The sequence below is a fragment of the Natrix helvetica genome (assembly GCF_964273705.1).
Source record: "Natrix helvetica genome assembly, chromosome: 10".
NCBI classification, from domain to species: Eukaryota; Metazoa; Chordata; class Lepidosauria; order Squamata; family Natricidae; genus Natrix; species Natrix helvetica.
Window position 1 is genome coordinate 17,258,310 of NC_138561.1, and position 22,772 is coordinate 17,281,081.

A 22,772-nucleotide genomic window follows, 5' to 3' on the forward strand; every position below is an offset into this window, starting at 1 on the left:
CAGGGTTAAGCCATTTTGCCACGGCTAACTCGCCACGGAACAATTCGCCACTTACCGCAGGACAAAAGTTACATAATACCAAAGAAACGATAGAACAGAATCATTAAATAAAGGATGCAAAAGGAGGGACAAAATGAAATGGTGATTGACAAAAATTAAAATGCATTTTTTTTGAAAAAAAAATATTTCCAATAATTAAATAAAATTGTTAAATTGCCCCGTGGCAAGTTGTCCCATTCCGTCCCTACTGAGCACAACTCAAGTTGCTCGCATTCATTTGGGTTCCTCCAATGGGCAGTTTAATAAGGAGTTACTCGGCAACGAGAATGCAATGTATAAGAAACTAAATCCATTTATCCTGCCATTTTACTCCAGAGTTTTGAATTTGCTTTCAGTAGAATTTAGAGCCGCTTTCAGGTCATTCTCAAAACAAACTTGCAAATGATTTAAAGCCAACTCGTTAATAAATACTTTTTCTTTTCATTCAAAAATACGCAATACAAATTTGCAAAACAAACAGGAAAAAAAAAGGGAACAAAACTGTTAACTTAAGTGAACAAAGAGGGCATCTCAAATTCTCTGAATATTCACATTTTTGTTTTTTTATACAAAAGGGTTAAGTTTTGACTATTCACAGATGGCCTGACTTCAACTCAAGAGGCGTCTCTTTACATTAACAATCCAAACTGCAAAACTGAAACGTTTTTGGGGGCAGCTTTTAGTTCGTCAGCTTAAATCAAGGACCAATGCAGACAGAGCGTTCATGTCTCTCATGTGGGGGTGCTGCCCCAGGATCGCCTCGATCTTCTCCCTCTGCTCTGAAGTTGGGAATATTTTCGTCAAGGCTTCTTTTAAACGGGTCGTTTCGTTGGCCGATCTCGGAGATGGGGGAAGGCCAGAGTTGACCAGGGACGTGGTAGGAAACCGAGACAAGTTAGGGACGAGACCAGAAACAGGGTTTGGGAGCAATTGTCCGCTCCCTTCGGACTGCATCAGGAAAGGAGATATCCCCAAAGGAAGATGGCTTCCGCTTGCAAGGCCGTACGGGGTTGGCCTAGCCCTGGAGGAGAAAAGGACAGCATTCAGTATGAGAGTCTTTGATTGGTAAACAAACAATCTTGTCAATCTAAGATGGCCTATCATCAGTCAACACAAGGACAGCCAATATTTGACAATAGCAATAGCACTTAGACTTATATACCACTTCGCAGTGCTTTCCAACCTTCTCTAAGCAGTTTACAGAGTCAGCCTCTTGCCCCCAACAATCTGGATCCTCATTTTATCCACCTCGGAAAAGTGAAAGGCTGAGTCAACCTTGAGCCTGGTGAAATTCACATCGCCGAATTGCAGGCAGCCAGCAAGCAGCCAGCAGGCAGCAGAAGTAGCCTGCAGTACTACTGCACTCTAATCACAACTCATAATCTTACTGGTTTGGTGTCTTGGAGTCAATCTTGACTCCTGGCAACTGCCTGCAGTTTTCTTGGCAAGATATCAGAAGTGGTCTGCCACTGCCTTCTTCTCAGGGCTGAGAGAGAGTGACTGGCCCAAGGTTACCCAGTTGGCTTTGAGCCACAGGAAGGACTAGACCTCACACGCTCCAGGTTCCTAGGCTGATAGCTTAAGCACTGGACTTAATTAGCTCTTAATGTTGCTCTTAAAGTAAAGGTAAAGGTTCCCCTCGCACATATGTGCTAGTCGTTCCTGACTCTAGGGGGCAGTGTTCATCTCCGTTTCTAAGCCGAGGAGCCAGCACTGTCTGAAGACGTCTCCGTGGTCATGTGGCCGGCATGACTGAATGTGAAAGGTGCACAAAACGCTGTTACCTTCCCACCAAAGGGTGGGATTCCTATTTTTCTACTTGCATTTTTAACGTGCTTTTGAACTGCTAGGTTGGCAGAAGCTGGGACAAGGAACGGGAGCTCACTTCGTTAGGCGGTGCTCGGGATTCGAACCACCGAACTGCCAACCTTTCTGCTCGACAAGCTCAGCGTCTTAACCACTGAGCCACCGCATCCCTTAATATTGCTCTTACCGTAGCCCTAATGAATCTTGTACAAGTAGAAAAATAGGAATCCCACCCTTTGATGGGAAGGTAACAGCGTTATGTGCACCTTTCACATTCAGTCATGCCGGCCACATGACTACGGAGACGTCTTCAGACAGTGCTGGCTCCTCGGCTTAGAAACGGAGATGAACAATGCCCCCTAGAGTCGGGAACGACTAGCACATATGTGCGAGGGGAACCTTTACCTTTAAATCTGCCAGTTAAAATTACATTCATTTGTACTTTGTCAGAGTAACAGAATAATAAGAATTGGAAGAGACCTTGGAGGTCTCCTAGCCCAACCAAGCAGGGGACCCTGTATCATTTGATATAAGCTGCCAAGAGAACTTTAAAAAAGAATTGTTGGATCTTCGTGACTTGGTGCAATTTGTTTTACAACTTAAATGTCAACCTCACAGATCCATCTGTTGCGTGCTCTACGACACTAGGGCTAATGTCATATTTACAAGGAACCTACCACGTTTCTAACTGCAAGAGGACCGGTTACTAAGATTAAACGTGGCTTATCTTAATCGTCTGTGTGTGTGATGCAAATGTACCCACACCTAGTATGTTCAGTTATGGCAACAAAAGATAAAACAAATCTGATAGAAGAGCCACTCCTGCTTGTGCTAAGCCTGTCACGTCTTTTTTCTTTTATCTCGTGACCTTTTCAGTTCTCTACAAAACTTTTTTTTTTTAATTTCCGTTTCCTCTATTGACAAGAGAAGGAAAAAAAAAAGAGAGCTGGGAACTCCCCCCCCTCCACCAAAAATCTTCTACCTGAAACTAGCTTCCTCCTGAAGAAAACAGTCCAATCCAGGTCCATTTCGCCCCAGGGGGTCATCGGGCACCATGAAAATGTCTCCAGCAAATGTGTATTGCAGAAGCCTAATGCAGGAGCAGAAGAGAGCGAGGGTTATCATAAGAAAAACAAAGGCAAAGATTTCCCCTGGCCAGTCATGTCTGACTCTAGGGGGCGCTCTCGTCTCTGTTTCTTAGCTGAGAGAGCCGGTGTTGACCAAAGACACTTCCATGGTCATGTGTCTGGCATGATTACCGGCTTATAAGACGCACCGGAGTAGAAGACGCACCAAGATTTCGAAGAGGTTAAAAAAAAGTTTTTGCCCTCCCCGGCCCCCAGGATCACTCTGCAGGCTTCCCAAACCCTCTGCATCAGGGGGGAAATTCAGCAGGTTCTGGAGAACCGGTAGTGGAAATTCTGAGTAAATGCTGTTTTTGCAAAAAACAGACCTGTTTTTCACCCACCCACCCCAATCACGTTTTTACCTTCACCAGCCCCTAGGAGTACTCTGCAGGCCTCCCAAACCAGTGGTGGATAGCAGGTGGTACGCCCCAGTACTGGCGTACCGGAGCCAGCCTGGAGCACCGGATACCGTTCCGGTGCTCTGGAGGGCCCACCTGCCCGCCCGAGCTCCTTATCTGTGTTTTAAGGCTTCTGCGCTCACAACGCCTGTGTGACGCTCCGTGGAGCAGCTGGAGTGTTGCGGAGGCGCTAAAACGCATGCCCATGTGCTGCATGCATGTCCATGAGGACGTCACTGGGCCCATTCCAACTGTACCAGTTGGAACGGGATCTGAAACCTACCACTGTCCCAAACCCTCTGTGCCCCACGTTTTTGCAAAAAACAAGCCTGTTTTTGGCGAAAAAGGGAGGCGCAGGGCAGGATTTCCGGAGGCCAAAAATGGCTGTACTTGGTGTATAAGACGCACCACCCTCTTTTAGGGGGAAAAAGTGCACCTTATACTCTGAAAAGTATGATATATGCCGAGGCACATAGAACGCTGTTATCTTCCTGCTGGAGTGGTACCTATTTATCTACTTGCATTTGGATGCTTTTGAATTGCTAGTGGACAGGAGCTGAGGCAAGTACTGGGAGCTTGCCACGTCTTGTGCACTTGGGTCTCATACTTGGGCTGCCAGCTGACAAACTCAGCATCTCTGACCGCTGAGCCATATATGGTGGACAAGAAAGTAGCTACCCAATGTTTATAGAGGTGTGTCACTGTTTATACTTATTTGTGTACACACACACACACACCACACCACACCACACCACACCACACCACACCAGCAAGACAATCAAAAAGGCAAATACCTCCTTTGAATAATTTCCCTCCAGCTTGGGGATTCGTCTACAAATTCTCTGAAGTTATCATTGGTAACAATAACACCTCCAGTTTTTTCAGCCAGGTGCAGCAGAAATCTACAACACATTTGGGGGAATTTGTACCCAGGTGCTGAATAAATTCTTTTTTTAAAGAAATAATTTATTGAAACATTTAAAGGAGCAGAATAAAGAGCTACATTTTAAAAAAAGGTAGAAAGGGATTAGTAGTCAAGAATGAAAATTTAGATTTTATAATTACAAAGTCTTTTTTTAGTTTGTTTATAACAAAGGATTTAAAATTATTGTAACATTTAATTCATTTATTACATTTGTAGAATTTTGTTCATTATTTTTCTCTATTTTTTATCTTTCCTTTTTCCTTTGTGTGATTACATACTTCTAATCTTTCGAACAATGACAAATAGTGGTGATACCAATATTAATTCATGTTTAGAGATTCACAGATATTCCTAGCTATTTCATACAATAACATAATAAAAATGCACTCAATCAATTCTGATAAAGGCCTGATTAACGTGCAGCTTCTGGGCAAAAGTTGGCTGTATCTTATCATCAAAGTAGTGATTTATTGCCCCCATTGATTTCTGCAAAGGGAAGGAATAATTAGGATGCTCTACCCTAGGCATTCGAAAGGGATCTACTTAGTTTACAACTGGCACTTTCTTTAACACAATGGAACACAGCTCAGCCAGAACCCTCACTGAGCTTCGGAATACAGAGACTTTGGGAATGCTGGTGGGAATATTGGATGACATTGCCTCCCAGTGGCCTCTGTATACTATTTCTAGCATTCTCTTTGGGTTACCGAGGAGTTTAACATGGTTAAGAGACCAAGTTTGAGCTTACATATGAGTGACAAAGACACAAGACTCTGAATATTGTCAGCAGTGATGTTCAAGGTGACTCCCTTCCTAATTTTAGAGAAACATGGGATGGTTTCTTAGCAGACCACAGTTAGCAAGAAAAACAGTTGAAAGCAGCAAACAAACAAGCGCCTAAATCTTCAAGAAAATCACCAGCTTTGATGATGCCATAATGGGATACTGAGTTTACACAAATAATTACAAAATATTATTTAAACCATTAGGGTTTTAAATGCAGCTTCTAGCTTACTGGTACCTTCACAGATCACACCATCACATTTTAGTAGTTTCTGGGATAGTTTTAAAGTTTTTAAAAAACTTTTTTAAAAGAAAAGGGGGAGGGGGAGGCAGGTTTAGTTTGCAATCATCCTCGGAACTAATAATGTTTTCCCGAAAATAACCCAACTGGAAAATATGCCCTAATGAGTCTTTTGGAGCAAAAATTAATATAAGGCCCAGTCTTATTTTAGGAGAAACACGGGTATAGCTGAAGAGAAGTTTATGAAAACATTAAGGGGGGGGGGAGCTCTGCTGAAGCCTGCAGAGTGCTGCTGGGGGCTGGAGGAAGGGAAAAACGCATCCATTTTTGTGGAAAATGGCCGTTTTTCGCTCATTGGGATGCGGGGGTGGGGCTTCGGGTGGCCAAAAATGGCTGTATTCGGTGTATAAGACGCACCAACATTTCCACGCTCTTTTAGGGGGAAAAGGAGTGTCTTATATTCCGAAAAATACAGTAACTTTCCCTAGCAACATCTTCCTAGAGGACCAGTCAGCTGCGTAGCTTCTCTTTCAAATAACCCAGAAACACAGAAGTGGAAATCGAGAACAAACTCTCTTTACCTGTCATCGTGAGAGGCAATTCTAGCCCCACATACGACTCTTGCTGGGGTAAGAGCCAAAATGCCAACATCTTGGAGCTGGGTTAAGAAATGCTGCTCTATGAAAAGAAAAGAAAAAAGAGGGGAACGAAAAAAAAGAGAATGAAATGGATACAAAGACAATCCTCGACATACAACAGCTCGTTTAGCGTCTGTCATTCAAAGCTACGATGGCACTGGGAAAAAGTGACTTATGTCCTTGGTTCACACCTATGACCATTGCAGCGTCCCTGGGAGCACGCAATCAAAATCCAGACACTTGGCAACTGACTCCTATTTATGACGGTGGCAGTGTTCCCGGGATCACGTGGTTCCCTTTTTTGTGACCATCTGACAAGCAAAGTCAGTGGGGAACCCAGATTCACTTAACAGCCGTGTTACTGACTTAACAACTGCAGCGATTCGCTTAAGAAATGTGGCAAGAAAGGTAGCAAAATGGAGCAAAACTCTCTTAACGAATTGTCTCACTTGGCAACAGAAATTTTGGGCTCCATTGTGGGTTGTAATTCGAGGGCTACCTGCTATTTTATTTTGGTAGGAAGGTACCAAATATGCCACAATGCACAGTGGCTACTTTTAAAGTTCATCTAGCCATCAAAGCACTTCCGGCATTGCAGTCGTTAACAAGAAGCAACAAGATTCAAGGGTTGACAGCCGGTTTTTAGGCGCCTTCTGTAGTCACAAGGCTTCTCTTCTTTTTAATTCATTAGCTAAGCTTGGGACTTATTGGAAAAATGAAAGTTGAAATTTGGAGAAGGGGAAGGAATGACATTGGAGGCGTCTGTCTTAAATCCACAGGTCTGAGAGAGTTGTTTTTATTCCTTACCTGTGATATTAGAATCTTTCCGGGTCCGCCACTGTGGGACAAAAACTGTAATCTTCCTGTGACCATGTTTCCAAAAGTAATCGACAGCGATTGCGATTCCTCGACAGGAAAAGAATTTTTGCAGGCCGTGGCTATTGGAAGAGAGAGAGAGAGATAAAACGGTATTATCCCTTGCTTTGGGGTGGGGTGGGAGCGACTTGATTGGAGCTGAGCATTTACTGGCTGGATGCCATTCCTGACGCCTACGTGGAGTTCGCAGCAATTACTCACTGCGCCCAGAGAGAGAAATATCTGCCGATACCTAGGATCAAACTCATAGCCTCCTGACTGAGGAGAGAGCCATACCTCTAGGCCACCATGCCACTGTCACTGAGGAATGAATAAATTTTTTAAAAGGAAGAGGAGACGATTCCTCTTTGATTGGAGATTATACTTAGAAAATACTTTAGGGAAAGAAGAAAAGCTGTTTCCCTGACAACGGCATCCATATAGGAGCTGTGATTATTCCAAAAATATTCCACTCACATGACGGCATCACTTAGATATTGCAATTAAACATACCTGTGCCAGAATATCTCACACAAATATGTCAGGTATGGCATTAGTGCGATGCTATCAGAATGTATTGCTCAGAGTAACAGTGAAGAGGCATGTCATATCAATTTAATAAATAAAATGTACTTTATTTCCCCATCACTGTTTCATGACGGTTCATCAATGGAGGTTTTTAAAAAGAAATTGGACAGCCACTTGTCTCAAATTGTATAGGACCTCCTTCATGAGCAGGGGGTTGGACTAGAAGACCTCCACTGTCCCTTCCAGCTCTATTTTGATTGAAAATGTACATCTTCACTCCCTTGTCCCCATCAAATGCCCAAGATTCCAGCAAAAGCTACACAATTAATAATATAATTTGAACTTTAAAGGTTGTCACTAAAGTTTTATTTATACATTTTCCCCTAATGTAAGTTTGTGTCCTTGAAACAGAAGAGGGAGTGCAAGCTTAGAAACTGGAAAGATTGAGATAAACCGGAATCATGACTACATGCTTTAGATTTCCTTCCTTGAATGGAAGGCTCCCTTCAAAACTTTTGTTCCATCATTATCTATCCACATTCTCCCTGTCTTTTTTATTTTGATATTCTCCAGAATTTAAAAAAAAAACGAACAGGAAGAAGCTTGCCGGAGGCGAAGCCAAGAAACAACCAAGATGTAAGTGATCTAAAATGGGTCCTAGGTTGAAATTTGGGATTGATGTCAAGCTAGTATGGTGTATGGTTTGTGGTGAGAACCAGGACGCAAAGTTACGACCGCTATGGCGGACATAACTTTGAGGATGAATTGTAAGTAGCTTTTTTTAACGTCAAGTAGTCATTAAATGATTGATTATAAGTCAAAGACTTCCTGTGTAGTATAGAAGATAGAGGTGGGAGGGACCTCTTCTAGTCCAGCCCCCTGCTCAAGCAGGAGAACCTATACCATCTTAGACAAGTAACTATTCAGTCTCTTATTAAGATGAGACAAATGATCATTTGTTCCTGATCTTAAAAGAAATACCAGCTTCAGAATGAATTTATTATGAAATACATTTGCAAGAACTAACAGTTTTGGTAATACTCGTACTTCTCTGTGCTAAATAGCTGAGATAGTAAAAATATGGCCGTTCTGCTTAGTGGCTTATAAGGGTGAGAACAAAACTAAATTGGGAATTTCAATAGTTACCCCAGCGCCTGCATTGGCGGGCATGTGTAAACACAAGTATGTGTAACACGTACAATATACAAAACAAGGAATTGAAAATTGCAAAGCAAAGTCAGAGGCAAAAAAAAAAAAGCCACAATGTATTTCCATTGATTTATGTATCAAACAATGTGAACCAAACTGACCTGTCTTGATAATGTTGCAAAAGACCAAAAAAACCCTTTGAAGAGTATATATACTTCCTTTAACAAGATCACAATTAAATGGGAGGCACAGTGTGACACAGCTTCGATATTTGCATGGTTCCTTCTCCTCAGTCTCAACCTGGGAGAATCCAACTCGAATTTAACGTGAATCATAAGCGCTACTTTTAAGTATTTTACGAGCTTTGTGTCAAGTAAGAGAAAGGGGAATGACAGTTCGGTTGGGCAGGCAAGGCAGTTCTGCAAAATATTCTCTCCCCCCCCCCCGCCTCTTTCTAAAGTAAGTAATCTGGGATGTTAAAAAACAAAAACCCGAGTTTGGCACAGCCATCAATCATCCCAACGGGGAGGGTGACGCCCTCCTCCGAATGAAAGAGCCCTGCCTCACAACGGGCAATAGAAGTCCTGTTTGTATTGCAGTTTGATTAATTTAGCTCCAATCTCTCTCTGAGCACATATCTTACGCTTTCAATTTCCAGATGGAGCCTCAGTGTTGAGAATGACATATAGGTGGCTTCAAGTGACACTGAACTGACTCAATGAACTCTAGATGCTGGACTGAACTTTGCAAGATAGGAAAAACTCTAGGCCCGTGATGGCGAAGCTATGGCACGCGTACCAGAAGTGGCACACAGAGCCATCTCTCCGGGCACGCGAGCCATTGCCAGTTACAGTTCTGGCGTGCTAGGTTCCGGCGCACCAGCGAGCTGGTTCGCACGCGGGAGTGATGGAAACTGGAAGAGCAGCTGCCCATGAAGGGAATATGATTTTCCAGTTTACGGTGTTTGCATGCACACTGGCCAGCTGGTCTTCACGCTCGCATGGCTGCTAGAAACCGGAAGAACATCTTCCCAATGCGTACATGCACACCAAGCGGCTGCTCTTCCAGTTTCTGGCACACGCAGTGCCAAAAAGGATCGCCAGCACTGCTCTAGGCCAAGAACCACAAGAGACTGGGGCCATTCCTTGTGGGTTTTAGTTTTCATTAAAAATTAAGTTTGTTGTCTCTTATTAACAGGGAGACAGAATTATATGGGCCCGCTCTCCAATACGTTTTCTTTCTTTTTCCAATATTGCATCCCATTATTTTTAAGCCGTAAGCAACATAGGCTAAGATTACAACTCAACAAGGTTTTTTTTTAAAAAAAAAAAAATCCAGCCACCAATGTTTAGTTTTTTAGCGACCTTGAAACTTTCAACAATCTCTAGAGGAAACTTGAAAACAACGTTTTCATCTGCCAGTTAAGGGATGTGCTTTCTCACCCAAACCTCCTCGCTGAGTAGAGATGAAAGACGCGCTGAATCCAAGAGCAACATTGCCTTATCATCTGTGAGTTACATGCAACAAAGGACCCACAACCTTGATTTTGACATACACATTTCTCAAAGTGTGGAAACCTTTGGGAAATTCATTTAGCAATAAGTGAGGCCATTGTTCTGTTCTTTAAAATAATAATCATAAAAAAGAACCTGTAGAAGAGACCTCCAGATTCAGTGATGGAGAAAAACAACTTTAGAAAAAAGGTTTATGAACAGAGAAGGGAATGCATGCTAAATTAGGTTTTCATTGGTTGATTTTTTTCTCCGTCGTCAGGATTCACACACACACAAAAAAAAGGCAGCTTAGTGGCAACTGCAACATTTCTGAACAGGAAGTGTGGATGGGATTCACTGCACACACGCACATTATTGCACATTACTGCACACACAGTCAGAATATTGTTTTGCATATACCTCGTGCAAGTCTTACCTCCCACGCTATTGTTTTTAGAGGTGAGGCAAGGTGAGGTTAGCCTCTAAGGTTCTCAAGGCACCTTCCTTTGAGGTGCAGTTGATGTTAGCACCTTATCTATATAATACTGAAACTCTCCCTTTAATCCTTAGCTGGGGAAAAACGATGCGCCACAGGGCAAAACTTCAAGGGATGCGGTGGCTCAGTGGCTAAGACGCTGAGCTTGTTGATCAGAAAAGTTGGCAGTTCAGCGGTTCGAATCCCTAGTGCTGCGTAACGGAGTGAGTCTTGTTACTTGTCAGAGCTTCTGCCAACCAAGCAGTTTGAAAGCATGTACAAATGCAAGTAGAAAAATAGGAACCACCTTTGGTGGGAAGGTAGCAATGTTCCATGCGCCTTCGGCATTTAGTCATGCCGGCCACATGACCACGGAGACGTCTTGGGACAGTGCTGGCTCTTCGGCTTTGAAACAGAGATGAGCACCGCCCCCTAGAGTCAGGAACAACTAGCACATATGTGCAAGGGGAACCTTTAGCTTTACCTTACTCTTAACTTACAGAATTCACCCAGAAAACCCATAACTTTTGTGGAATTAAAAGTTTGGCAAATTTCATAAAACATTTTTAGGACATAAACATTATCAACAGAACAGTTTAGAACGAAAGTGTCCTAAAGCATTTCCTGTGCTGATTTTGACTGTGCCGTACAGTTCGAAGAGGAGCTAATTTCGGAACAGGGACATATCCGAATATATTTCCGCTATTCCAATGAAGGCAGTAAAAGCTCCGTCACTGTTGAAGGCACTCAGGAATCTGGTAAGGAAATATGTCTGGAAGGATAACCTGAGAGGCCACGGGGTGTCTAGTCTTACATATCTCTGGGTCTCCCAATTTTCAAGTTTTATTTTTAGAACTGCCATTTCATCTAAAGCGGTGGCAGCAAACCCTTTAAGTACTGCAGGCTAACTCACTGCTCACTCCGGAAATTCGATTCTGAAAGGCTCAAGGCTGACTCAGCCTTCCATCCTTCTGAGTTGGATAAAATGAGGACCCAGATTGTTTAAGGCAAGGGGCTGACATTTGTAAACTGCTTAGAGAGGGCTGTAAAGCACCATGAAGTGGTATATAAGTCTAAGGGTTATTGCTAAAGGAAAAAAAATCAAACAAATCCTCAAATAATATTACCTTCTGCAAATACAGCTAAAACAAATAACGTTACCTAACTGTGCAAACATGCTACTGTGTAACTTCGGTTTATTTCAGCTGTCAGTAGATGGAATCCAAACAACAGTTACCACAGTGCAAAGTACTCTCCCATGCTAATTTAAACATGTATCATGGGGATTATCCAAGAGGCAAGTAGGGGAAGGAAGTAGCAGAGGATGTAAATAGAAGCAAAAAAGCAGGGGCGAGTTGCAGCCTAAGGGATTGTTATGCATTCTTAAGGGGATGTGGGTGCCAACAGACCTATAAACTTAAATGGGAATTCCAACTATGGCACATGAGTGCACAAAAGGGCATTTCCATTATATTTTAATTCATTTATGGTACTCTTTGGAACCACAGGTGAACTATAAAGGTAAAGGTTCCCCTTGCACATATGTGCTAGTCTTTTCCGAGGGGGCAGTGCTCATATCCCTTTCAAAGCCGAAGAGCCAGCGCTGTCTGAAGACGTCTTTATGGTCATGTGGCTGGCATGACTCAATGCCGAAGGCACATGGAATGCTGTTACCTTCCCACCAAAGATGGTCCTCATTTTGCTACTTGCATGTTTACATGCTTTTGAACTGCTAGGTTGGCAGAAGCTGGGACAAGTAACGGGAGCTCACTCTATTATGCGGCGCTGGGGATTCGAACTGCCGACCTTTCTGATCGACAAGCTCAGTGCCTTAGCCACTGAGCCACCGCATCCTTAGGTGAACTATAGGAAGCTGCTTTGGGTTTTAGAGCTAAAGCATCACAATCAAGTTTGAGAAACAAACACTTTTTCCTCTCTTTTATATAATATCCAAGTATTGCTCAACTTTCTGAAGAAAATCCATAAAGACTGCACTTTCAAGTTAAAGACAGAAACTCATCTCAAGTTATTCCCCCCCCCCTGAAAAACTTAAAACTGTTCTTTTATCTTTTTTTGTTTCCTGTCCCTTCCCCATCCTTCTTCCCTCTACTTGATTCTAGAAATCTAAGGACCGTCCATACTCACGATATTGCAACGTTGCTGCCATCTATGACTACGTATTTTAAGTGGGGTCTCCCCGGCTCGTTTTTCAGTTCCAGCTTGTAGGGTGTTTTCAACGCCTCTAGAAACCTCTGAACCCCCGTGACCGAAGGGTCTGCAGGATGACCGTAAAATCCCCCCGTTTTCTTTTCTGGATAAGAACTTCTTAACTGCAGAGGAGGGGTGGGGTCTGCAAAGTGCTTTGGTTTTTGGGAAGGGAACTGCTGGGCTCCGAGTTGTGCAGGATGGCAGTTTTCCTGTTGGCCGTACATTGTAGGGGATTGGGTGGGACACCCTCGAAGGACCAGAGTTTCTTTCTGAACGGGCAGCTGTGCACTCTCCCAGCCACCCCTGGCTACCAAGATGGGATCTTTGGCTTTCTTATTTTGGGTTGCCACGGGGGTGTTACTAGAAGAGTTCACGAAACCATCGCTTTCCACCTTGCTCGCCTTGCTACCCTGCTCTGAACAACCCAATCGTATTTCGCTGAGCACTTTATTCGGTGGGTTTTTGTGACCCAAAAGACCGCTTCGATTTTCAGGGTCCGATCCACGGGTTTTGTCTTTGCGGGGTGCTTGAGAAACAGAGGCGACGTTTGTGTTTTGGGGCGGCTCCGATTGACAGCCTAGATCTGGGTGGACCCCGATGCCAGGACTGCCGTTCTTCTTTGCTTGCGTTTCAGTATTCTGGGAGTTGGGTCTGGGCTTCACTTCCTCTTCCATAACCATCTTGCTCTTTTTCTCAATTTCTTCTAGAAGGAGGAGGGGCTCGGCCAACTGCCCGTGTTCAACAATCACCATTTTTACAATTTCCTCGGAGTAGCCCATGCTTTTGAAAAAATTGACCAGGATCTTGTATTCCATCTCCTCGCTTATTTCGTCGCCGTTTTTAGTATCGAGTAACTCGTCTGTATCCGAGACCAAATCTATCACCACTATGTCGTCGTGTCTTTTGCAAGACATCTGCTTACATTCCTGGTTGTTCTCAAAAGAAAACTGCTTTTTTGGAAGCCTCTCGTCACCATCCGAGGACCTTCGTTTACACGACTGCCTTTCTTTCGAGGCAGACGCCTCCAGAGAAGTTAGGCCATTGATAGGTAGAAAATGCCCTTCGGGTGTATCGGGAAAAACTGTGTCCATTTGCTTGGCTAATTCAGAGACCGGTGTACCTGCATTGTTCCTCGCTTCCTCCTGAGCTGTTGTGCCATCGCTGATTACACATAGTTTCTGCATCTGAGTTGGCTGTTTTAACGATCCATCGGAAGGGCCGGGATCTGCAGCTCTGCCTTCCGTTTTGCCGCCTTTGTGCTGCGCGAGGCTCAGCAGCTCTTTCTTCAGCGAGCTCGGTAGGATCAACAAGTCCATTGTGTATTTGTCTGCGTGAGCTTCGACGAGATGTTTGAACTGTTTCTTCACTTCCGACTCCTTGACCGTCAACTCGTTGAGGTTGCTTTTGAAGAGGTTCACAAACTGCTGGATGTGGCTCCTGGCCATGACCACGGGCTCTGTCCGGCCTTTAATACCAAGTGTCCCGATCTCCACTACTGTAATGTCAGCAGAGGTGCCCTGGATAAGGCAATTCAGGAAGAGGTTTTGTGCTCCTACAAAAATACAGTGCATGTCTTTGGGATAATATTCCCACTCTTCCAATTCGGGTTCACAGATTCCTTTAATATATTCCTGTAAAAGAAAAGGAAAAAAAAAGAGGGGGGGGGGAGAGAGAGAGAAAGCATAAATGAAGGCAATTGGTGACAGTTCAGCTTCTGAAATTTGTGCCTTATTAAAGAGGATGACTTATTGTTGTTTTTATTGCTCTTCCTCCTGGAAGAACTGAGAGCAGATTGCAAGCAAACAGCACAGGTGAAAATAATTTTAATAAGACTATCGTCCTTCATTTTTTTACAAAATGGATGGGGGAGAGAAGATAGAAGAGAGGTATCCTTAAATTAGGCAGTTGTCAACTGTCAACCTCTAGGAGAAATCTAAGGAGAAACACTTCTGCCCAATGAGTCAATCAGATCTCGTATGAAAGAGTCTTATTGCATCTTGAAGTATAATTTGCCCCTTTGTCTTTTTTGTATTGCTCTGTGCTAACTTTGTGCTTTAATTCTAACAACATAAAAAAGCTTTCCGGTTCTAATTACCTAACATTTATACTGGCATGCTGAGAAAATATCTTTTATGTTTACCGCTGAAGCAATAAGTATTGCAACATTCCGGTTTTACCCTGGAAATATAAAAGAGTTCCGAGTTAAAATTGTGTAAGTGCAACTGCTTTCGCAGTTGGGCAACTGATTGATATCAAAAGTCCGAGGTTTCTCATTCAAAGGCTTATTCCTATTTTCAAAGGGCTATTCAAAAGGAAAGATGAACATTGGTGAGCATCCAACTTGGCCAAGGAAGGTCTCATGTTTCTTATTGTCAACGATAAACCATTGGTGAGCCTATCCTCCAAGATGACGTATCCAGAAATTTAAAGAGTTCGAAATATGGGAATGATCTAGCTAAATGATTACAACACCATGATGTTAAAATGTTGTGTACAGATTCCTAGTTTATTTCTAGTTGCCAAGTCAATACTGACTTTCAGGGGAAAAGCCACAAATGGCCAGGAGACCTAAAGGAGAATCTGGCATAATTCTACCTTCAAATGTTAGATTAATGACAGCTGGGAGAAAGTCCCTTCCTTTAAAATTCTATTTATAAAAGGCGATATATTGTACTACTTTGAACTGAACAAATCTCTTGCTCGAACTGCGGTTGATTCATGAATTGGGAAAAGCAAAATAGGAGCTGTCCAACAAATCACCTCTTTATATAATATATTTCTGGATTCCTGGAAGGTTAAAAGAACGGAGCAGAAATCCTCGTTATGACAGCTCTCTCCCCTACACTACAGTAATCACGGAGCATGCAGACTAGCCCGAGTTGGGCATATGACTTTTCCCCCACCTAATGTGTGAAAGACACTGTTGAAGCTCCAAAGTGCTTTTGCTTTGGAAGATGTGAATGAAATCACTTTGGTTTTGAACTCAAACCCAGCAAGCATCCTAAAAAGCACAACTCCCTTCAGATAGAGCAGTGTTTCTCAAACTTGGCGACTTTAAGTCCTGTGGACTTCAGCTCCCAGAATTCCCCAGCCAGCTATGCTGGCTGGGGGATTCTGGGAGTTGAAGTCCACAGGACTTAAAGTCGCCAAGTTTGAGAAACACTGAGATAGAGGGTTTGTGCTGTGAAGCAAAGACATGAGATTGCTATTCAGAAGAGCACATGTACCTAGACATATTATTACTAATTCTGCTCATCATCTCCTTTCCTGTTTCACACATTACAGTGACAATAGAGAGGGATGTGGTAAGTCGGTGGCTAAGGCGCTGAGCTTGTCGATCAGAAAGGTCGAATCCCCAGCAACCTGTAACGGAGTGAATGCCCCCTTACTTGTCCCAGCTTCTGCCAACCTAGCAGTTCGAAAGCATGTAAAAATGCAAGTAGAAAAATAGGAAGCACTTTTGTGGGAAGATAACAGCGTTCCGTGTGCCTTCAGCATTAAGTCATGCCAGCCATATGACCACGGAGACATCTTCAGACAGCGCTGGCTCTTCAGCTTTGACACGGAGATAAGCACCACACCCTAAAGTCGGGAACGACTAGCACATATGTGCAAGGGGAACCTTTTACCAATATTAGAGCAGTTTAAACAGAAGCAGGGACGCATTGTGGTTCCAAGCTCTTTCCATAGGTGTTTTCCCTCTTTTTTGCCAGTATGAGAGGAATTTCTCCAAATCGAATGTACCTGTGGGTGCTTTATAATTATAAATTCAAACCTCTCGGGAGATAACAATAGCAACGGGACCAAAACACCTGCATGAAATGGACATGCTAACCTTTGTCCTTACTCTGACTTTTAAGGGGGACGGTGTGTGACAGAGCAAAGTCTGGGCCATCTGAGTTCAAGTTCCAGTTTCTAGATGAATGAGTCTTCTGCTGCACTTTGGTTCTCAAATGCTTAAGTCCATAGGCAAATGTGGCACTCAATAAATGTCAAATCATGATTATAAAGCACATGCTAAGAATTCTTCCTTCTTCCAGGCGAAGGATTTCAAAATGCATAAGCTACTTCTGTATATAACTGGTAAGATTCTGGTCCTACCCTTGGAAATTAAGCTATTACAATTTACCACTCAGCCTTAGAAAAAGGCACAACAAAACAATATTTTCATATCTATAACTTTCTCCCCTTTTGATCTCTTATACTTAAGAGATGCATACTTTCCTGCAAGGCATCTCAAATCTTTGTTCACCAGTTACCAGCTCAAGTATTTTTGGTCTGTAGTTTTTTTTAAGTAATCTCCTACTCACTCCACGATCTACACTCAAATTGGGTTTATTAATACAGAAACACCTTCCACAAGTCCTAAATAAAAGATTCCAAACATGTTCTTTGTTATATTAACATAAATACCCAGGAAATTATGGTCCACAATTAGATCAATTTCACTGTCAAAACGTTGGTTAGGACGACTCTTTTTGTGGTGATTTTATAAGGCTCCATGAGAGAAGGCCTGCTTTCCACTGAAACAGTTAAAACTTTATTTCAAACCACCGTGGAATCTTAAAATTACAAATATTATTATTTAAGCACGAGAAAGAAAAGGTGGTCACGCATGAGAGGCAGTCTTGAACACTCTCTCTGTTAAACATCAAACAGCTAAGAAAAATCAAGGAAGTACAACTGTACAGAAATTTTAGTAAAATATCCTCAATGCTAATCTTGGGGTAAATAAGAAAATTTTCCCAGAGACATTTATGGTGAGTAAATTAAAGTGAGCATTTACAGTAAACAAATCGATTTGAAAAACATCTTCCCAGGTTTCTTTTCATCTGGACAAAGCTAGCATGGATGAGATAAGCTGTCGAGTAGCTCACCCCGTTATCTCTCGGATTGTTTATGCCTCCTCTCTCTTCCATCTGTTTCCCAGCTGCCCCACAATCTCTCGCAATCTCTACCTCTTGCAAGAGATGTAAAATAAACAGCCGGCTAACATCCAAGTTCTACAGACACTGTACATCGCAGGAGAGAAAAAAACAATCATGAAATTGTCCAAGCTTCAATGCCTGGCATCTTAAATATCAAGGATCTATAACATTTAAGTCTTTGATTTAGAATCCGGGGAACCACTACCGGTTTATGTAGGCTAAATGGACATTCTTCCTGCTTGCTCAGAACTATCTTTCCAATGGCAAAAAGCAGACGAGACACGGGACATTCTTGCTTTACTCTCTAATAAACCATGGGAATTCTTCTTTTCTGAAAGAGGCCAACCCCTCAATAAACACAGTTGCTAACAGCATCACAAGTTGTTCCTGCTTCTTTGTTCAGGGTTTTTCTGTTATATGTTGCCCCAGTTTTGGTTCTGTGTCCAATGGAGAGGTCAGGCTGGTGAATAGTTAAAGGTTCCCCTTGCACATACTGCATGTGCTAGCCGTTCCCGACTCTAGGGGACGGTGCTCATCTCTGTTTCAAAGCCGAAGACCCAGCACTGTCTGAAGACGTCTCCATGGTCATGTGACCAGTATGATTAAATGCCGAAGGCGCACAGAACGCTGTTACCTTCCCACCAAAGGTGATCCCTATTTTTCGACTTGCATTTTTACATCCTTTCGAACTGTTTGGTTGGCAGAAGCTGGGACAAGTAATGGGAGCTCACTCCGTTACATGGCGCTAGGGGTTTGAACTGCCGACCTTTTTGATTGACAAGCTTTCTGATCGATAAGCTGAGCCCCTGAGTCCCTACAAGTGCCAATAGAAGGGAATAATTGTAGCTCAGGGTTGAACTATAGGATTTTTGATCCTCTCTGAACTTGATTGTTTTCTTGCAGATATTTCATGTCCCAACCAGATAACATCATCAGTCCCAAAAGGGACTCTTGTTTATATACAAGTAGCTGCCAATATTGGCATTTTCTTCCTAGTGGTTCCTTGACTTTGCTGATCCTTGACTGGAGAATTGTTTTCTGTTTAATTGATCCCCTAACAACCCTGAGCCACAAAAATTCTCTTCTAATAAAACCTATGTTTGTGGGGGCCCTCTGGAAGGTCAATAGGTCGGGACAGTGACAGGATTGGGGGAGAAATAATGTTGCAGGAGGTGCCAGGGCAGAAAAAGCTCTCTTCTGGACTCCTATCAAACAAAGCTCCTTAGCAAGCAGGGTCCTGTTGGGATAGAGAGATGGAACCAGCAAAAGGCAATGCCTCAAATCATCCCAAAGGTGCTCTTCAAAAGGCAACTGGACTCTCTTGGGGTTTTTTTCCTTGAAAATATTTCAGAGTACAAATAATCCTTCTGTCCTCCTCTATTCAGTCAGATCCGAAGAAGTTTCTTGGATGAGAAGTGAGAGTCTTTTCATCTGGACAAAGCTGGCATTCATTGATGAGATTAGCTCCCAACTGGCTCCCATTATCTCTCCCTTGTTTGTGCCTCCTCTCTCTTCCCTCCGTCTCCCAGCCGCCCTACAATCTCTATCTCATGCAAGAAGCGTAAAATACACAGTCAACAGATGTTTCTTCAAAGAAAGATTTTTTTTTTTAAAAAAAACACCTTTGGGACAACCAATGACCTAGATGACTGAGAATCTCCATAAAGTCTTTGACTTAGAACCTGGAGAACCTCAGGCACTCAATTGTACAACCACAATTGAGCCCCAAATTTCTGTTGCTAAGCGAAACGTTTGCTAAACAGGTTTTCCCCCATTGTGTGATCTTTCTTGCCACAGTCATTAAGTGAAGCACGGCAGCTGTTAAGTTAGGAACAGTTGTTAAATGAACAGGGCTTCCCTGTTGGCTTTTCTTCTCTAAGAAGGTGATTGTATGACCCTGGGACACTTTGACCAGTCATAAAAATGAACCAATTTGTCAAGCATCTAAATCTTGATTACATGCAGATCAGTCGGAAATATGCAATTAATCCACCATAGTGATTTTACACAATATAGCAAAACCCTTCTGCATTACTTCGTTGTTGTTTTTTGCATTTTAGTATTTAATAACTACGAGCCTGTATGGAAACTATATTATAGTATAGTTAGGCCACCTGTCACTGACAGACTGGATGCTGGATCCTGATTTTAATATGGATTTTTATTTGTTATTATTTCATCCAGAAAATGGATATTCATGGAGTGTATTTATTCATTCTGGTCTTTTGACTGTAATAAACCTGATTTGATTTTGTGACTGTGGGGATGCTGCAATGGTCACAAGTGTGACAAACGGTCAGTCAGGTTGACTCAGCCTTCCTTGGATAAAATGAGGACCGAGATTATTGGGGGCAAGAGGCTGACTCTGTAAACCGCTTAGAGAGGGCTGTAAAGCACAGTGAAGCGGTATATAAGTCTAAGTGCTATTGCTATTCCTCCCTTCCCCCTCCTTCCTCTCTTCCCTCCCTACATTCATGGTACAATGGTTAGAATGCAGTATGGCACTCTGCCCACACCCAGGAGTTCAATCCTGACCGGCTCAAGGTTGACTCAGCCTTCCATCCTTCCGAGGTGGGTAAAATGAGGACCCAGATTGTTGGGGACAAGAGGCTGACTCTGTAAACCGTTTAGAGAGGGCTGTGAAGCACTGTGAAGCGGTATATAAGTCTAAGGGATATTGCTACACCTAGATGATCAAAACCCTTTGCTTTGTAACACAGCGGCACCTTGGCCCTCAACTGCTTTGAAACTCATCGGATTTGGTATTCAACCCATTTTGATGTGCAAATTTTGTCCCCAGTATTCATCATTTGTTTGGTACTCGATGCACAAGCTAGAACTTGTTGGTGTCACTTGCCTTATGACTCACTATACTATTCCTTCTTGGAAACATTTGTGGAGTACTCATCCTTTTTCGCACTCCTGCCTCCCGTAACCAATGAAGTGATATTGCTATTTTAAAGCGCCCTTTGTAACTCTGAACGGTCACTAAACGGACCGCTGTAAGTCGAGGACTGTACCAGGTGGGACAACCCTGACCTGGATGATTTGAGAGACTCTCCACAGGCGTCTCCCCCACCCCACCCACAACACACAGCCTTCCATGGGCTCCCCCTCAGGATGTGCTCTCCCCCCAGTCCGGCCTTACCTTGGCGCTGCGCACTTGCTCCCGTTCGCCCAGCAGGCTGAGCCAGATCCTGCGCCCGCCGGGGGCCGAGGGAACCCAGGCGCCGCCGCTGCCGCTGCTCGCCGCCTCTAGGATGGCCAGGCGCACCCCGAAGAGGCGCTCGAGGCCGCCGCGGCTCCGCTCCAAGAAGCCGCTCTTCTCCGCCGGCGCCGTGAACTCATCCAGCACCGTCCGGCTGTCGTCGTTGTCGCCGCTGAGGCGATTCTGCTCCTCCGAAGGCGCGGCTGAGGTGGGGCGGGAGGCGGCCATTAGTGAGACGCCCCGCGGCCCGCGCAGCCGTAGCGACTCAAGCAGCGGCGGCGCCGCCGGGGAAAAGAAGGCAACGAGGAGGAGGAGGAGGACCGGCGGGGGTGGCCGCCGCTGCCGCTTCCCATCGCTTCGGGCCCGCCAAGCGCCGCCGCTGGCCAGGAAAGTCCCCTGCGCCGTCGCCGTCGCCGTCTCCCTCACCCCGGAAGCGCCTAGGCCTCATCGCTAGGCAACCGCAACGTCACCATGAAGCGCCGACGCGACACACAAGGAGGGCGGGGCCGGGTGCCTTCGTCGTCACCGCCGACGGCAAGCCACGCCCTCTTCTCCCCTACGTCATTCTCTTGCCCGCGCAGACTCCCGGCCGGCATGTTGACTGAGGGCAAGACGGTGGGCGGGGCTTTGCCAACCGTCGTAAGGTGAAAAACGGCCGTTCTCTCCCTCTGACGGCATATTGTTGGCTTCTCCCCCCCCTCCCCTTGCTTTGTGGTGACAGGATTGTATATTTTGGGGGGGGGGGGGGGAGAATGGAGGTTCACATGAAGGGAATGTGTGTGTGTATGTGTGTGCATGTATGTATGTATACACACACACACACACACACACACATATGCAGGTCTTGGCGTATTGGGGTCTTTTCCCGTGTAAGATTGACAGTATCTTGGCGACATTTCGACGAGGTCCCACTCGTCATCTTCAGGCTGGTGGCTTCGTGCTTGTGTGAGCAAAGCGTGATCAGAGCTGCCTTTTTTCTATAAATATAGGTGGGGTTATGTGGAATGTTGGCTTTGTTACTTTAAACGGATTGGTTGGCTGTGTTGTCTCATCTTGATTGGTTGATGGAATTGATCTTTGGTGAGGGTGATTCGTGATGATGTCCTGTGTTGTTCTGGGTCCGGTGTCGGTTTTTGTGACTGGGATTCGTTTATTGACTAGGGCTGGTTTCCAGATTTCTGGTAGGCGGGAGGTATCGTCACATTTATTCATGTTGTGGGGGTGTTTCTCTATTTCGATGGCTTCCATAATTATTCTCTTGTTGAAGTGTTCAGTTTTGGAGATTAACCTGGTTCCTTCAAAATTAATTTCATGTCCTGTAGCTTTAAGGTGCTGGAAAAGGGAGGAAGTTTTTTCTTCTTTTCTGACTGCGTTCTTGTGTTTTGTGATGCGTCCATTTATTCTCCTATTAATTTGTCCAATGTATGTGGCTGGGCAGATTTTGCATGGTATTTCGTAGACTCCTTGGTTTTCTAGCCGGATCTTGTCTTTGGGGTTTCTTAAGAATGCTTTAATGCTTTTGTATATCTCCTCCTTGTCATTGTCATTATTTGTTATGTAGTAAATTGTGCGCCGCCCCGAGTCCCTTGGTGGAGAGGGTGCGGCATATAAAAATGATTAATAAATAAATAAATAAGATGTTGACTATTTTTTGGTCAGTGCCGAAGGCTGTCTTGATATTGTGTTTGTGGAGAATTTTGCTGATTTTATCTGTGGTGCCTTTGATGTAAGGGAGGAGGGCAATGCGTTGTCCTGTTCTGTGTCTCGGTTCTTTGGGCATGTCTCCCTTTGGATTAGGTTGGTAATTGTTTTTCTTTGGAATCCGTTGGAGGTTAATAAATTTGTGAGAGTGTGTAATTCAGTTTTCAGGTGGTCTTTGTCGGCTAGGCGTTTGGCTCTGGAGATGAGGGTCTTGGCTACAGAGTTCATCTGTGCAGGGTGGTGATGGGATTGTGCATTTAAGTAGCAGTT

General features: G+C 44.0%; 1 protein-coding gene and 1 long non-coding RNA gene across 3 annotated transcripts in view; one reads left to right on the top strand and one right to left on the bottom strand.

The window, feature by feature from the left end:
• Window positions 1-13,511, top strand: part of LOC309397332 — a 30,111-nt gene extending 16,600 nt beyond the window's left edge. The window contains exon 3 of the long non-coding RNA XR_014176234.1: window positions 13,373-13,511. This is a non-coding gene — a long non-coding RNA (uncharacterized lncRNA). The remainder of the gene's footprint in view (window positions 1-13,372) is intronic.
• Window positions 458-21,249, bottom strand: N4BP1 (NEDD4 binding protein 1). 2 transcript variants are annotated; one of them, XM_081963220.1, is made up of 8 exons: window positions 20,742-20,871; window positions 17,543-17,677; window positions 12,603-14,296; window positions 6,765-6,895; window positions 5,901-5,997; window positions 4,165-4,272; window positions 2,828-2,935; window positions 458-1,060 (listed from the first exon to the last, which is right to left on the bottom strand). In XM_081963220.1, exons 2-8 carry the CDS (start codon window positions 17,582-17,584, stop codon window positions 727-729), a joined length of 2,514 nt encoding a protein of 837 aa, XP_081819346.1. In that variant the 5' UTR covers window positions 17,585-17,677; window positions 20,742-20,871; the 3' UTR covers window positions 458-726. The 2 variants fall into 2 exon arrangements, with proteins under 2 accessions (XP_081819346.1, XP_081819345.1); XM_081963219.1 differs by lacking the exon at window positions 17,543-17,677 and having other exon boundaries at window positions 20,742-21,249.
• Window positions 21,250-22,772: the final 1,523 nt, after the last annotated feature.